This window comes from Colobus angolensis, unplaced genomic scaffold (genome assembly GCF_000951035.1).
Source record: "Colobus angolensis palliatus isolate OR3802 unplaced genomic scaffold, Cang.pa_1.0 Scaffold322, whole genome shotgun sequence".
Lineage (NCBI taxonomy): Eukaryota > Metazoa > Chordata > Mammalia > Primates > Cercopithecidae > Colobus > Colobus angolensis.
The window spans coordinates 2033740-2051099 of NW_012116511.1; the positions used below are offsets into that span (position 1 = coordinate 2033740).

General features: G+C 36.6%; 1 protein-coding gene across 1 annotated transcript in view; it reads right to left on the reverse strand.

Moving 5' to 3' along the window:
• Positions 1-17360, reverse strand: part of LAMA2 (laminin, alpha 2) — a 613484-nt gene that overhangs the window by 311520 nt on the left and 284604 nt on the right. Inside the window, exons 12-13 of the mRNA XM_011951660.1 lie at positions 15116-15256; positions 12403-12576 (exon numbers count right to left, since the gene is read on the reverse strand). Coding sequence (XP_011807050.1) covers positions 12403-12576; positions 15116-15256 — 315 coding nt within the window. The remainder of the gene's footprint in view (positions 1-12402; positions 12577-15115; positions 15257-17360) is intronic.

Here is a 17360-nt window from a genome sequence, read left to right on the forward strand (position 1 = left end):
TTTTTGAGACAGACTTTCTTGCTGTGTCACCCAGGCTGGAGTGCAGTAGCATGATCTCAGCTCACTGCAACCTCTGCCTCCTGGATTAAAGCGATACTCCTGCCTCAGCCTCTCGAGTAGCTGGGACTACAGGTGCATGCCACCAGGCCCAGCTAACTTTTTGTATTTTTTTCAGTAGAGACGGGGTTTCACCGTGTTAGCCAAGACGGTGTCCATCTCCTGACCTCATGATCCGTCCATCTCAGCCACCCAAAGTGCTGGGATTACAGGCATGAGCCACCCTGCCCAGCTATAACTTTGGATTTTTTTTTTTTGTTTTTTTGGATTGCATCCATGTATGTTCCCACTACCAATTTATGAGGACCTTTATTCCTGAAGAAACCACAGTAATAGCATGTGTTATTCATTTGGCTAACTTTCATATATGTTAGAAGACAATGATTTCTCAGCGTTGTTCGCATATTATGAGTCAGGTTGAGTACTGTTTCATACATTTAAGAGTCATTTAAATTTCCTTCTCTATAAACTGCTCATTCATTTCTGTTGGACTGTTGGCCTTTCTGTTATCAGTTTCTTTAACTTCTTTATACATTAGATTCACTTTTTGTTTTATATATATAACAAGAATGAAAATTGTGAGATTTTAAAAATAATTGATGTTTTATGATTTGTATTGGCTCGCTAGGGCTGCCGTAATAAAATACCACAGACTAGGTGGCTTATACAACAGGAATGTATTGTTTCACAGTTCTTGAGGCTTTTAGTTTGAAATCAAGGCATTCGCAGGGTTAGTTCCCTCTGAGGGCTAAGAGAAATCTGTTCCAGGCCTCTCTCCGTGGCTTTTGAATGGCCATCATGATGCTCACATGATGTTCACCCTGTCTGTGTGTTTATCTCCAAATTGTCCTTTTTTGTCATAAGGATACAAGTCATATTGGGTTAGTGCCCACCTTAAGGATCTTATTTTAACTTGTCACATTGTAGCCACAGAATACTGACTAGTTATAAAATTTGCTTCTCTAATTAGTTATTGATGGGCACAAACCTCAGATCCCTTTCACTGCTAGGTCGTCAGTGAAGCAGAGATAGTTAGATATTTATCATGTAATTTTCTTGGGAAGACATGAAACGATGCATGTTAGCTCTAATTTGGCACCTTCAAAATAAAGTCTAAAACACTCTGTGGGTATTTCACAAAGCTGGCTAACTGATTTATTTATGTTTTGCACTTTGCTACAAAGCTGCTATTTAAGGCACATAATCTACTTACTTGCTAAAATTAACTCTCTCTGATTGTCTGTTTTTATTTTTAATGATGTCTTATCCTTACTATCACCAGATACTGTGTCAGACAGGTGACAAAGTGCTTTTTAACAAATGTCTTTTACTGATACAAGGATGATCTCCAAAATAAATTACTGCACCATGCAACTACAGAAATGCATAAAGCAATTGGCATTTATCGGAGAGCTTTGGGGTGCTAAGGACATTTTTGAGAGCTTTGTACAATTCTGAGGGGTGCTAGAACCCTCATTTTGCAGATAATGAGAGCCTGGCTCAACTAGATTAAGGGATATGTCCGAAATCACAAAGCTAATAAAGCAGAGATTCAGCATTTGAATCAGGTCTGTGAAACGCATAAAGACCAAAACACTAATCAAAGGTAACCACAATAAGAGAATCAGGTCATCTGCTTATATGAATAATAGCTTTCACCCAATTCTCATGGAAATGAAGGAGGAAAAAAAGTCATGTATTATTTTGTTAATCTGAGACCAAGCTGACAGCAGGAATGGTTCTTTATGAACGCTACAAGGAATTAAGCTGTTGCAGCCCTCTCTCCTTAGCTTGTAGATGGCTGTCATCTCCTTGTGTCTTCACACTGTCTGTGACCCATTTTCTTCTCCCACTACCAATAACACTCAACAACAATAAACAGAAAGCCAGGTTTAGAACTGGCATAATACTGCCTCACTCAACCACAATGGGTGGGTCTGATCCATTGCAAGTGGCAGGGGCCAGCATGTTGGGGGTTGCCCCACATGCACGTAGGCTAGTGTGGGGCAATCCCTGGATCCAAATACCAAATAGTTCTCCACTGAGCTGCACACAGAACGTGAGTGTAAGAAGTTACTGAAAAGCTACAGAAAACGACATGAAGTTTTACATTGAGAGTTGATTGAAACACTTTACAATTGGTGCTGGTTTTCTTTCTTTAGGTTTGAAATGAGAAATGAGAGCTGGAGAAGCAAGACTTTTTTATACTTATTTTACAACCCAGTCTTTCTTTTTAAAACTTCAGAGAGAAAATTTTATACAGGGAGTATTTGAAGTTCTACTTTGAGTTTGTGTATTTAGGTATTCATTCCTTAACCATGGTGTTAGGCCCTACAGCTAAAAACACGACTGGCTAGAGGTCTTGTGATAGCTAGCACTGGTGACAAAACGTTGCTCTTCACCTTTTTGATACACTTTATTTCTATTTGTAGAAGCAAATTTCCATCTGGTATCATTTTTCTTTTGCCTGAAGAACTTTCTACATTTCTTCTAGTGTACCTCAGTCTGTGATACATTCTTTCAACTTCTATTTCTCTGAAACAATCTTTGTTTTTTCTTCATTTTTGGAAGATATTTTTGCCTGGTAAAGAATTATAAACCGATAGTATTTGTTTTGTTTGTTTGATTGCTTGCGTTGTTTTTTCCTAATACTTTAACATATCTCTGTATTGCATTCTGGCTTGCAAAGTGTCCTGGTCCATTCAGGCTGCTACAACAAAATAACACAGACTAGGTAGGTTTTAAGCGTTAAAAATATATTGCTCACGGTGCTAGAGACTGAGAAGTCCAAGATCCACGCATCAGCAGACTTGATGTCTGGTGAGGGCTTGCTCTCTGTTTCCAAGGTGGTACCTCCTTGCTGCCCCTTCACGTAAAGGAAAGGGCAAGGCAGCATCCTCAACCTCTTTTATAAGGGCATTAATCCCATGCATGGAGATTAGAGCCCTCCTGACTTAATCACTTCCCCAAAGCTTCACCTCTTAATACTATTACATGAGGCATTAGGTTCCAGCATATAAGTTTTAGGAGGACACCAGCATTCAGACCATAGCATATCATGCCTCACAAGAGACTGTTCTTCCTTATCTTTGTTCCTCTGTACCTGTTATCTATTTTTTTTCTTTTTGTTCTTTTTTTTTTATTATTTGACGGAGTCTCCCTCTTTTGCCTAGGCTGGAGCATAGTGGCGTGATCTTGGCCTACTGCAACCACCACCTCCCAGGTTCAAGCGATTCTCCTGCCTCAGCCTCCCGAGCAGCTGGGACTACAGGTGTGCACACCATGCCCAGTTAATTTTTGTATTTTTGGTAGAGATGGGGTGTCACCATATTGGCCAGGCTGGTCTTGAACTCCTGACCTCATGATCCACTCGCCGTGGCCTCCCAAAATGGTGGGATTACAGGCATAAGCCACCATGTCTGGCAATGTTATTTTTTTCTCTGGCTGATTTTACAAATTTTTCAGTTATCTGTCTTTTTAATAATTTGATTCTGATATATCTTGACATGATTTTCTTGCCATTTGGGATTCTGTTTCCATTGATTGATTTTCCTCCTGGTTGTGGTTTATATGCTGTGCTTGTTTATGTACCTGGTAATTTTTGATTTGATGCCAGACATCATGAATTTTGCATTGTTGAGTGCTGGATTTTGTTGTAATTAAATACTATTGGACTTTGTTCTGGCATGTAGTTAATTTATTTGAAATAAGTCGACTTCTTTTAAGGCTTGTTTTTAAGATTTGTTGGGGTGAACCTAGAGTAGCTTACAGTTTGGAGCTAATTTAGTCCCTGTTATGAAGGCATTCCATGTTGGGTGGTAGGAAAGTAAACTATTACCAGCCCTGTATCAGCTCAGAATTGTTTCTCTTACTACTTTTTAGTGATTCTTCCATTACCCTTAGGTAGTTTTCTCTCACATATTTACAATTCAGTACTCTAGATTCTCTTTACAGGTATCTGCAGCTCTCTCCTCCTCTCTCTCTCTGTGTAGGTCAGGTCCCTCTTCCCTTGTATGCTGCCTCACAAATGCTAGCTGCCTGGGCCTCCATGAACCCTAACCTCTGTCTTTCCATTTCGCAAGGCCAGGCTATGTTTGGCTTTTTCCTCAATACACCAATGCACTTCACCCTGGAGACAGTCCCCAGGCAATAATCTTGGGGTAACTATAAACTTTATCTCATTTGTTTATCATTTTCAGAGATCACAGTTTTATGCTATCTGTGGAACCGTGTCTAACAACTGTTGTTCCACATTATTTCCCTCTCAGGTTTTCTTGTTGTTTAAGGCAGATAAGGAAATCTAAACACTATTATTCAGTTATGGTCAGGAGCAGAAATCCCAATGTGTTGTCTTTATAAAGGCTTGTTTTTAGCATAATTTTTGGACATTTATGATTTGTTTCAAGGGAAGTTTATTTTTATGTATAATGTGGAGTAAGGATGCAGAAATTTTAATTTTTTCTCTAGATAATCAGTGGTACCAGACCATTTACTGTATAGGGTCTATCCTATTGTCATTGATCTGCAATGCCTATTTCATTAAAAATTAAGTATTCATATATGTATGTGATGTCCACGGGCTATTTGTTCAGTTCCATTGGTTTATTTTCACACTAATAACATTTTGCCTTAATCATTATATTTTTTAAAGTAAGTCCTAACTCTTTATATCAGATACGATTTTTATAAGGGCATTAACTCCATTCATGGAGATTAGAACCCTCATGACAATCACTTTCCAAAAAGACCCACCTCTGTCCTTTAGAATTTCTATATATATATGTATATATACATGTACTTTTTTTTTTTTTTTTTGGAGAGTCTCTCTTGATGCCCCAGGCTGGAGTGCAGTGGCCCGATCTTGGCTCACTGCAGCCTCTGCCTCCTGGGTTTAAGCAATTATCTTGCCTCAGCCTCCTGAGTAGCTGGGATTACAGGCACCTGTCACCACACCCGGCTAATTTTTGTATTTTTAGTAGAGACAGGGTTTTGCCATGTTGACCAGGGTGGTCTTGAACTTCTGACCTCCGGTGATCCACCCGCCTTGGCGTCCCAAAGTGCTGGGATTACAGACGAGAGCCATCGTGCCCTGCTTAGAATATCTTTTGAGTATTCTTGGTGATTGGCTTTTCCCTACAAATTTAATCCTTGGTACTATTTATATTTATTGCTATTATACAAGGCTTCTTTAAAATTTTTTTTGAAAAGTGTTGATATAAAGAAATATGATTGACTTTTGTATATTACTTTTGCATATAGTCCCCTTATTGACTCACTGATTAAGAATTGTCTGTAGATTCTTTTGATTTTACAAAGCAGCTAATTATATCATCTACAAGTGAGTTTTATTTCTTCCTTTCTGATTCCTAAATATTTTATTTCCTATCTATTGCACTGTCCAGATCTTCTAGCACAACGTTAAATGCAAGTCGTGATAGTGATAACTGTTTCATGTTTGTGATCTTAAACAATACTTTAAAGATTTTATATTAAATAAGATATTTGCTATTGATTTTTATGTAGGTAGCCTTCGTCAGTTAAAGTGCTTTTCCAACTCTAGTTTTCAAAATTTTTCAGACATGAAGAATGTTTAATTAATTTTACCCATTTCTTTTTCTGCATCTATTGAGATAATTGATTTTTTTCTCTCTTAATCAGTCAATATGGTCAACTACTTAAACCGGTTTTCCAATTTGAAAGTAACCTTAAACACTGATGATAAAATCCACTTAGCCAATTTAGCCTGACTATTTTTATAAACTGATGGATTTGGGTTGTTAATGTTTTATTTCAGATATTTTCATCCATATTCATGAGTGACTTTGGGTAGGGGTTTTCTTTTTCATAGTCCTCTTGTCAAGATTTTATATCAAGTCACATAAAATTACTTGAGGAGCAGGTCCCAATTGTTCCATTCTCTGGAAAGTTTGTATAATTTTGCATTTAAAATACATTTTAAGTTTTGATTGAACTTACTTGCAAACAAATAGGCTTGGAGTTAACTTCAGTGGACGGTTTATTGCACTGCTGATTCAATTACTTTAATGTTTATCTGACATTATAGATTTTTTTCCTTTGAGTCAGTTTTATTAAGTTGCATTTTCCTAGAAAGATATTCCTTTTTCTAAATTGTATTCTAATTTATTGTGTGTAAATTTTCATAATACTCTTAATTTATTTTCTGATACTTCCTTATTTGTTTATTTTTGAAGTAATTGCAGTTATGTCCATTTTTACATTTCTAAAATTGTTTTTGTGCGCTTTACCCACTTTTTGCTTAATCTTGCCGGAGCTTTGAAACCATTTTAAAAAGTTGGTGGATTTGTGTCCTTTGTATTGACATTTGTTATTCATCTCATTCATTTGTATTTATACAAATTCATATCTTTGTTGTTCCCTTTCTTATGCTTTCTTTTGTATAGGCTGCTTCAGTATCTCTATTCCAAAGATCAATGCCCTGCAAGAACTCATAAACTTAACTGATTTAAAAAAATGCTTAATTGTTAGAGGCTATAGACACATCTGGACAGTCATCCTGGCTCTATTTCTTCTTAATTTGGATTTCTGGGTTTATTAGCTGATGACTTGGGTCATGTATATTAACAAAGATAAAAAGAGAAATTCACAAGTAAGGTAAATATTTTGGGTGACATGTGTTTTGTGCAGAATCTGTACAAACACTACCTCCTTTGTCCTGACCAGTAAATTCCTGCCAGTGTAGCCCTAGATTATGTAAGTTTTGTTGCCAACCACATCACACATCAACTCTTACTGAAATTACTGTTAAGTAAGCTATTTTATTTTTCTCATGAGTTTTTATCAAATGGAACATTCTCCTATCTAGTATTCATTCAGTTGATGAATTGTAAACAAAATGGAAAACACTGTAAACAGAATGCATGTGAATATTCAAATGCTTTTTATATAAAAATTTGTAATGTGAGAACTAGTGCTTTATAAATTTAATTAGGAAAAATGTCAAGAGAATGTTATGACTAGGGTATGTAAGACAGAGATTTTTATGTTTGACCTTGAGATCTTGCATTTGTGCTAGTTTTATATAGCAGATTCTATCATAGCTATGGGAAATAAATCAGTCCTTGTTTTTTTGTTTTTTAATACTTATTTTCTCATTTTTCCTTAACAATTTATAAACCAAAAAGCATCAGAGACAGGTCTCAGTTTAGAGGTTTATTTGGCAAGTTTAAGGACCATGGCCTGTGACACAGCCTCAGGAGGTCCTGAGAATATGCGCCCAAGATGACTGGGTTACAGCTTGGCTTTATATATTTTAGGGAGACAAAAGTTGCAGGCAAAGACATACACCAATACATGTAAGTTATACATTGGTTCGGCCCAGAAAGGTAGGACATCTCGAAGCGAGGTGGGGGCTTTCAAGTCATTGATGGATTCAAAAATTTTCTGACTGGCAATTGGTCAAAAGAGTAAAATTATGCATGAAGAGTGGAAGTCAGCTTGAGTTAAGAGGTTCAGTTGTGGAAGCCACGGTCCTTGTCATGCAGATGAAGCCTCCAGGTAGTAAGCTAAAGTAGCAGGCTGATGGTGAATGTCTCTCACCGGACCTTAAAAGGTTTCCGACTCTCCAGAAAAGACTTAGTAAGGGAAGGAGATTCTCTATAGAATGCAAATTTCCCCAAGAGACAACTTTGCAAAGTCATTTCAGAATATGTCAAAGAAATATATTTTGGCATAAAAAATTTTGATTTCTTTTAGGGTCTGCTATCTGTTGTGTTATGCTATACCAGAGTGAGGCTGGAATTTGGTATCTTGCTGCTGTAAAGTGTCTGTCTAGTCAGTTTTAAAATCTCTGTTTTAATGTTACTGTTGGTCTGTTGTGTCTAAACTCCAAAGGGAACATCGTACAATGAGGAATGTGTAACCATCCCTTCCCATGATGTTCAGGTTTCTTCGGGATTTTCAGGTTTCTTTGGGAATCCCTTGGCCAAGATGGGGGTTCGTTCGGTCAGGGGGCTTAGAATTTTATTTTTGGTTTACAAATTCATTCAGTTTATTTTAGGCAGCAAACCTTCTTCCTGGTTCTACTCCATTGCCAAGTCAGTCTTGATAGGATCTGATTTATGGAATAAAAAATCAACCACAGTTGATTTATCCTATTTACTTTTATAGCCATGCCATTCTTCACTTGCATAATGGTCTTCTTAATTAATCCACTTAATCCAAGATTTAAATAGCAGAAAATTATGGATGGGGAGGAGGGGTTTGAACTCCTCTGTTGAATAATTTTGAAGACTATGGAGAAAGACGTCACAAATACAAAAGGAGAGTGGAACATATTTGTTAGTGAGTTTTTAATTATTTTGTAAAGCAAGACAGAATTCGTCTTTCAACTCACACAAATCTAACTCAATGGGCATTTCTGAGCAACCCAAAAAAAAAAGACAATTTCTTAGAATTTTGTTTGTGTTAAGCATGTAGCATCGATTACAAAGTACTTGTTGAGCTTCTTTTATTTGATAAGATCTACCCTGTCCTATAAATCTCAAATATCAATTTCCTTCTTCAAATCTACGGCTTTAATTTGAGATCTGTGAAGTAGAACTGAAAGTCAAGCAAGAACAACAAAAGAATTTACCAGAGATTACTTTTAGAAGCCAGGTGCTACTATGTCAGCAGACTCTCCTAATGTGCATCTTAAACTAGGCTGTAGGTATTCTTGGCAACTACATGAAAAAATTTAAAGGCTTCTCTAAGCTAGAAACAGAAGGACAGCATAATGCTGTAGAAAATAAGCATGTTTTGGTGAAGAACAAATCATATAAGATTAATTTACTAATGTTCAGAGACAGAATTTCAAACCTTAATGGTAGTACAGGAACAGTAGACAAGCCAAGCTAGCTTCTCTCAGAACTTTACAGATGCAAAGAGAATTGCTTTTGGAAGCTGCATTAACTATTTCAGACCACTAGGGTAACCTTAAGTAAATGACTGCCGCAATGTTCCAGTAGCACTTAGTTTACTAAGGCAGTAAATTATCCCAACTCTGAAATTCCCAAACTGTTTCTGAATAGCTGTAGCCTGCAGCAAACCAGCAGTATTCTTTGTCCTCTAGCTCTTTCCACTGCTGCCTGGTTGCTTAAACAAATGCCCTAAAACCAAGCATTAACATTTGCCAAGCATTTTGAAAATGAAATGCACCTTGGATAGCCCTGTGGGTGCCTGATTTAATTCTCTTTGACTATCGAGAACGAGGCGGGGAAAAATTAACACTTTATTCTGTCAGTTGTGCCAAATCTTCACTGGTACATAGGGGAAAAAATTGAGGAATAATTCCTAGCTGAGATTGTGGGAATTTCAAAAATAGAAAGTATAAAAACGTGCTAAGTTTTCCTAGGCCTCATCCATTATCCACACATGCACTTATAATCACTTACTTATACTTCGTTATTCCAAAAGAGTAAAAATGTGAAAAATGTTTCACAGGATACAAAGTACTCCTTTGCTAAATTGGCTAGTATTCTTGAATTTTATTACAACCAGGCAGACACCCATGTTAGCAAAAGTGTGTCCCATGTCAGCACACGTTTATTATTTGGGATTAGGCTCCTAAAAAAAACAATAACGGCATGTGGCATCTCCATTATAAGGGAACACGCACACTATATCTCCCTTCTGTTAGAAGAAGGCTTATAACCAAGCAACTTGGAAAATGTTTGAAAGTCTGTATATAAATATTTAGGAAAAGCTAATAGCATCTCATAATTTTTTCCGATTAGGAAATAACACTGAAAAAGCAGAGGAAGGATTATGTACCATAGCCTCCTGGTCATGGATGTAAATAAAATTCAACATTTAAGCAGATGCATTTGTATCTTGATATGCTATATCTGTCAGATTCTGGCAATGGTTCTGATTCGAACAGCAATTACTGGTAAAGAATTCAGCCTCAGCTGGGTGCAGTGGCTCATACCTGTAATTCCAGCACGTTGGGAAGCCGAGGCAGGTGGGTCACGAGGTCAGGAGATCGAGACCATCCTGGCTAACATGGTGAAACCCCATCTCTACTAAAAATACAAAAAAAATTAGCCGGGTGTGGTGGCGGGCACCTGTAGTCCCAGCTACTAGGGAGGCTGAGACAGGAGACTGATGTGAACCCGGGAGGCGGAGCTTGCAGGGAACCGAGATCGTGCCCCTGCACTCCAGCCTAAGCAACAGAGCAAGACTCTGTTTGTTTGAAAAAAAAAAAAAAAAAAAAAGAATTTAGCTTCAGCTATTTAGAAAAGTGGCTTTATTGAATTTACCGACAAAGCCCTACAATTTTCCATTTCCTTAGCAAGATATTAAATCAACCAAGCTAAGCATGTCATCATGACTATAATTTACGTGATGTGACATGACAGTTAAGATGTACTGTGGTAATTTCTGAGAGCTTGCAGTATTATTGTAGTATCAAAAATTTACATGGTTCAGTTATTAAGGCAAATTGTTTCATTCATACTGAGATGCCTGACAGTAAACCACCAAGGGCTTCACGTTACATTAAAAATGTCCTCCATATTCAAACAATTTGCACACCCTGTTACTGTTATTTTGTTCACCGAAGGGAAATGGCAGCACAGGCAAGAACAGCGTTTTGATGTGAAAATGATCGGTAGGGGAATATGAAGAGCTTCATTGTGGGTTATAAGAAACAAACATTTCAACCAGGATAAGGGAAGTTATCTTCAGGAACCAACAACTACTCATGGGATGTCCAAATTCTTTGTTCTGATTCTATCGAATATTCCATTTGCTTGCTTTCCTTCTGTCAGTTTGATTGTCAGCCAACAGAAAAAAAATGCATATGACCAAAGAAGAAAGGATGGAAAATCTAGTAAAGAATATTTCTATTATAAGCTACTTTAAATAAGTGTTGCCATCATATAAGAAATAAGACCTCTGAAATTCATCCAGTTTTGACCTAAGGCTCTTCTTGCAACTCCTCAGAGTAGTTGTTTTTTTTTTTTTTTAAATTGACAGTACATTTTTATATTTTTTTGGCAATTTTAAGCAGTAGAAATTCAAGTCTTACATGCTATTTTGTTCTTTTTGGGAATACCAGAGTTTCCTAAATAGAATAGGATAAAGTGACTTCTTGCTGTAAAGGGCCTTGCAAATAGAAGTTTAATTTGATTTTTATTACAGCTATTGAATTTTATGCAGCATACACTGTCTCTTAGAATACATGTTCATTGAAAATGTGTTTTAGACATTTATATACTTTTTGTAATAGCATTTAGAGGTCTATTAAAAATAAGAAACCGGCCATGAGTTAAAAATGTTTCAACCAGCCAACACCACAAGTTCCCATTTGCTGAGTAGCATATGAGATACTAAGTTTTTCTATTTCAATACTCACATGCCATGCAAGAAAACCACTGACTATAAACATACTTTTATTTGCTTAATCAATGATGATTTCTTCATAAATAATGCTATATTTTGTTAGGTGTAAACTAGGCTTAAACAGCATCAATTCACGAAGGGATTTTCCCATCACAGCTTCTGGTGTGATCAGGTATTTTAACTATCAGCTGAGAAAGTATTAACTTTCACACAACAAGCAAGTATTCACGTTTATAAAGAAGTCACCAAATTTTGTTTCCAACGAAGTATTAGGCAAGATAAACTAAAATTCTAAACTGCAGGATATCTATCTAGATAGACATAATCCACAACAGAAAAAAATAAGCCTGTATGTCTCAGGCTGCTACATTTGTTTATCTGTGTATGTTTTTATATATGTGTGGGCTTTAAAACAAACATGTGCTTCCAATCTGGCACTTTTAGGGTAGTTTCTGTCTGAGCTCCAGGAAATATGTTGTTTACATAAGCCTCATGGCAAGCATTTAATTAGTTATGTAATACATTTCTTTTCCAATTAGCATTCATATCAGGTAGAAGGAAAAGTAAATCTCTTGAGTATCAGTTTTGTAATGGAATAGAAACAGATGAGAAAACCTTCAGTAAGTATCCCACCATAAACAACTCCAGAAAACAGTTCTTTTCACATAAGCACAACACAGTTTCTTCCAATAACTATAATTTGCTTTACAAAATACCCTAGAGGCTTCATTAATTTATTTGCCCATTCAAAAAGTTTACATAGAACATCAACTATACAAAGTTGCGTATTAGGGATGCTGTGGCTCGTTAAGATCTTGTGCAATATGGAAGAAACGCCCAACTCAATGTGATTTAGCTGGCTCTGGCAATCCAATTCAGTGTGTATTTAATTTTGTCTTTCTCTAAAAGAATTACCAACTAAAACCCATTCTCACGATCAGTCAGTTAAAGCAGAATAGCGGGAATCAAGCGTGGACTTACTTTGTTTCCCAGATAGGGAGCTGGTGCGCTCCAGTAGTAGCTGTGCGGCAGGGCTTGCCGGGCCTCCGCGTTACTGATGCTGATCTGCTGAGGTGAGTCCGAGTCGTCCTGCTGGGGAGCCACTCGAATGCGGCCAGAAAGGTCAGTCAGATACCAGCCACTCATATCTTGTATCTTAGAGAAAACACACATCATCATTAATTTAAAAAAATATCTCTAAGCTTCATTTTCTTTCATGTTCCTGGTCATGTCTACTTTTGGAAATATAAAAAGAACCCACAAAACTACAAACATTTAAAAAAAAAACATGAGCATTATGAATATCATTAGACATATGTACTCACGTAGGTTTCCATTGTTTATTTTTTTTTCCTCAATGTTTCTAGGACTTTCCAAGGTATTCTATAATAATCTGTTTTCATTGAACTTATGCTTTTTAAAAAATTGTGGTTCCAAATACCACTTTCTTAAAAATAGAAACTCACTCAAAGTCATACAATGGTTATAACATACACTTAATCAAACAGTTGGACTTTCAGTTCCATATTTTTTACTCCACTAGTAATTTCTTGTTGCTTTTAGAAAAATTTCTACTTTGAGGCTTAAGGATATTTGAACCCACTGGCCTGTTACTATGATAACACCTCGCAATACTGTATGTATTCCTTCAAACAGGGTCAGAAGTTCTGTGGGGACCCACAGCCTAGATCCTTGACCCAGAAATGGAAGGAACCTTAAAGGAGGAATCAGGGAATGCATAATGATTTGTTTTTACATCTTTATGCTCTAGCCAAGTTCAGGCCCACAGCTACATGTCTAAGCATCCTACCCAGTCAGGACAAAACACTAATTACCAAGGGCTTAGGGTACCAGCTCTCAGGAACCTACTAGACATGCATGAGCTGCTTCATGTTGTGGGTGATGGGAAGCAGAATGCTAAGGGTGAGTCTATGTGGCTGAAATATTTTTTAAAATTTCTTCATAGATTATTTGACTCTGCTTATCCCAAAGCTGTGAAATCACTGAGATTCCTTTGGTTAAATGAGAAATAGAAACCAGGTACAACCTGTTGCCTTGCTGGACAATAAGTAATATATTCCTTGCTCTTCTTCCCTTTCTAACGTCACCCTTGAGGCATTCTAAGACAGTTGAGTGGGATTCTGTGTCTCTAGCATCTGATGATCAAAGCTTGAGTACCAGCTCTGCCCCTTGGTTGGCTATGAAACTTTGATCCGTCAGTGGAGTAGTCTGGAGGGTGGGGTGGGACTTTATAAACAAAATGAGGAAGTTAGACTAGATGTCCATCTGTGCTTGATTCTTTGAAGTCTGCTCTGAAAGCAATATAGTTGATAAAGTATAGATAATATTTCATAATACGAGGTTTGACTTAAAAGCACTGCAGGCAGAGAAACTATTTGATAGCTCTGTTCAGGATTAGCCTGCTGATTAAAGTTGAAAGGAAGAAGTGTTTAGGAAATAGTTTATCTAAATAGCAGTCTTTATAAAACACAACTCTGATAATGTCAGTCCTTAGCTTAAAATTCTTCAATGACACTCCAAGTAAAATATCTCAAATTCTTAGCATATTCAACCCTATAAGTTCTAGCTTCTCACTCCCTCCTCTAGACTTCTCTCTCTCTCCAGCCCATTTCCTACCATTCTGCACTCTTAAGTCCAGCCACATAGGCTGTGTAAAATTCCCAGAAGGTCCTGTTTTCCTCTGACAGTCTTCTGTATAGGGAGACAACATGCTGTCTGCACAGAGTTGAAAAGGCAGTAAGTAGTGTAGGCAGTGAAGTTAGAAAAGTAAAGACATTCATGTTAAAGAAAGAAAATTTTTAGGCCGGGCACGGTGACTCAGGCCTGTAATCCCAGCACTTTGGGAGGCCGAGGCAGGTGGATCACGAGGTCAGGAGATTGAGACCATCCTGGCTAACATGGTGAAACCCTGTCTCTACTGAAAAATACAAAAAATTAGCCAGGCATGGTGGCGAGTGTCTATAGTCCCAGCTTCTTGGAAGGCTGAGGCAGGAGAATGGTGTGAACCCAGGAACCAGAGCTTGCAGTGAGCCGAGATTGCACCACTGCACTCCAGCCTGGGTGACAGAGCAAGACTCCATCTCAAAAAAAAAAAAAAAAAAAAAAAAAAAAAAGAAAAAAAGAAAATTTCAGTTGTTATTAAATAGTTTGTTTTTCAAGCCAACGCAGAATGAAGGTATTGTCTACATTTAATGTCCCCTTTTAATGATGAAAGAGCCTAGGCAACATCAAATAGTAACTAAAGGGTTGGTGGATAATATGTATTATGTATATAGATGATAAAGAGTTTTTCTCAACTTGTATACAAACATACTAGTAAATGGAAAATATAATTCATATCACAATGTCATGTTTTCTCTCTTAAATCTTGCACCCTTGGAGTTGAAACCTTAATTGCATTACTGTTTCATAGAGTAATCATGAACACTAAAAAGACTATGTCTACCTATTCTAAGAAAGTCCAGTCTACACAATATTACAAATACAACCTCAAAGGCTTTAAGCAAAAATACAGAATAACATTTGAAGAAAATTCCATTACTTCTTCATGTAACTTTATGTAGAAGTTCACTATCAGAAAAAAGTATGTAAAAATTTCTTACAAAGGAACCACAATGAAAGCAACAAAGAAGGCTGATGGGGCAGCAAACAGAACCAAATGGTGCTTGCTTACTTTGCCATAGGTCCAGTAGGAACTCTGACATCTGTGTGAAACACCTGAACAGAAACACTCATCGCAGCCTTTCCAATTATCCTCTTGCAAATTGAAGAAGCCAGATTTGCAACGACTACAGTCTCCTCCTTCAACATTCTCCTGAAAATAAAGAGATGTATCAGCAACAGAGGTATCCTTCAACATTATGAGCTGCGTCCATGTCTGTATAGGAAAATATTAACTGTACATTCTTCATTTTACCCTCTCAACTATATTTAAAGTATAATGATATTTTAAAAAATCTGCTCGAAAGCTCTATATTAAGCCATATCCTTTCTAATTACACTGGTGAGAAAGATTACTGGATGCAAATCTACTCTTGTAAAAATGACTATTTTGATCTTCATGTAGGTTGAGTGTAGAGTAAATGTCATGATAAATACCTGTGCAGGAATGAATTAGACTAAAATGGGGCCAGTTAGGTTCACTGTTCTGTTATTGAGGTACTTCATTTAATTTTATGGTAAAATTAAAGACATTAATACATGGATGTATAATAGAACATTGATATCACACCAGTTATAAATACTTTTTACATTTCAGATTAAAAATATGTACATTTGAGGCAAGCATAGGAACTTGACAGGTAGAGAAACTGGGGTAAAGATTAGATAAAGTAGAAAGGTAGCAAAGTTTTCTCCTGGTCAACTTTTTACAGTGTTTTCTGTAACACATCAGAACAATCAGTTAGTCACATAGTGATACTATGGGAAAGAGCTCTTTTCATTCTGTGACTGCTCTCCAGACTGGTTTCATTAATCCTACTTTCAGTACACTGAAAAATTATTTGTATATAGTTGGGCCTAAAATGTGGACTCAGGCCAGTGAAAGCTGACCCTATAATGATAAACAGGGAAGGATGTAATCTCTCAATTTAAAGAGCAGTTAATCTTGACTAATACTTCTAAATGAAGGCATCCTGCTTTCCAGGAAACAGATTTGTAATATTCCCTACTTACACATTTTCTCTACATTTCCCCTCTTCCTTGAATTCCCTTATTATCAGTTCTGAGGCTTTTTAATAAATTCCCTTGGACAACTAACTTCTCTCTCAACGTAGTTTTCGTGGCCCTTTATACATTACCCTATCACAACCACAAAAAGCGTTGTTCAAAGATTGTTCTCTCTAGCTATCTACCGTAATCTATTCAGAGGTAGAAATTCTGTCTTACTTATCTTTATAGTCTGAGAAAATAACATGGTTCCTGGTACAGCATTGAGCATTAGCTTCATCAAATTTACTAAGTTCAAATAAATCTCTTGGCTGTCATGTTTTTCATGCATAGCAAGGTGCTATACACAGAGTACGAGCTTAATAAAAACATCTTTAAACAGACCCAGATTGAGTAGAAGATAGGGATGATAAAATCTGAGAACAATAAGGAAAATCAGAAGAGAAGAGAAAAATAGCATGAAGAAATAAGGAGAAAATTTTAAGAATAAAGAAAGCGGCCCTCCTTATATCCAAGAGAATAATTTGTCTTAAATTAACTTTTTGATACTGAATTATTATGACTCATTTGCAAACTCAGCCACTTCTATGTGAGAACCTTACTAAGCACTGCCATAAGATTTTTGCCAGCTTACTTTTTAAGGCAGATTTCAGACATTTTGAAATGATAGATATCAGCAAAACTAATCAAACTAATTTCAGACTTATAGTGACAAATAAATCCCCAAAGCACTGAAGTTGAGAGCATCTTCAAAAGAGTATAAAGGCAAGAAAGATGAAACATATCTGTAATTATGATTTAGTTTATCCCGTGAGGACACAGTACAGCTGTTCTGTACACTGTGTTCTTATGCGCTTGGTCTAATCTACTTTTCATTTACTCTAATTTGAAAGCTTATAATGCTACTATTCTGAGATTCAGACTAAGTTCAACAATGAGAAATTTGCAGACACTAGCTACATTTTCCTTAGCTCCATTTTGGCCTAGTAAAATGACCTTGAAAAAATATGATTAAATAATTTCATATTCAATTTTATTTAACAACCTGAAGCAACATATTAGGGTAGGAATCCTAGGCACTATGAAGATAAATAAGTCAAGGTCTTTGTTCTTAAAAAGCAATATCTAGTTGGGTAAAAAGATATACTCACAATCAACTATAATGCAAGGTGGAATATGGTAAGTGCGTCTGAGAAATGAATTAAATTATGGGAACATAGAGGTAGCACTCATTTCTGCTATAAGGCTTA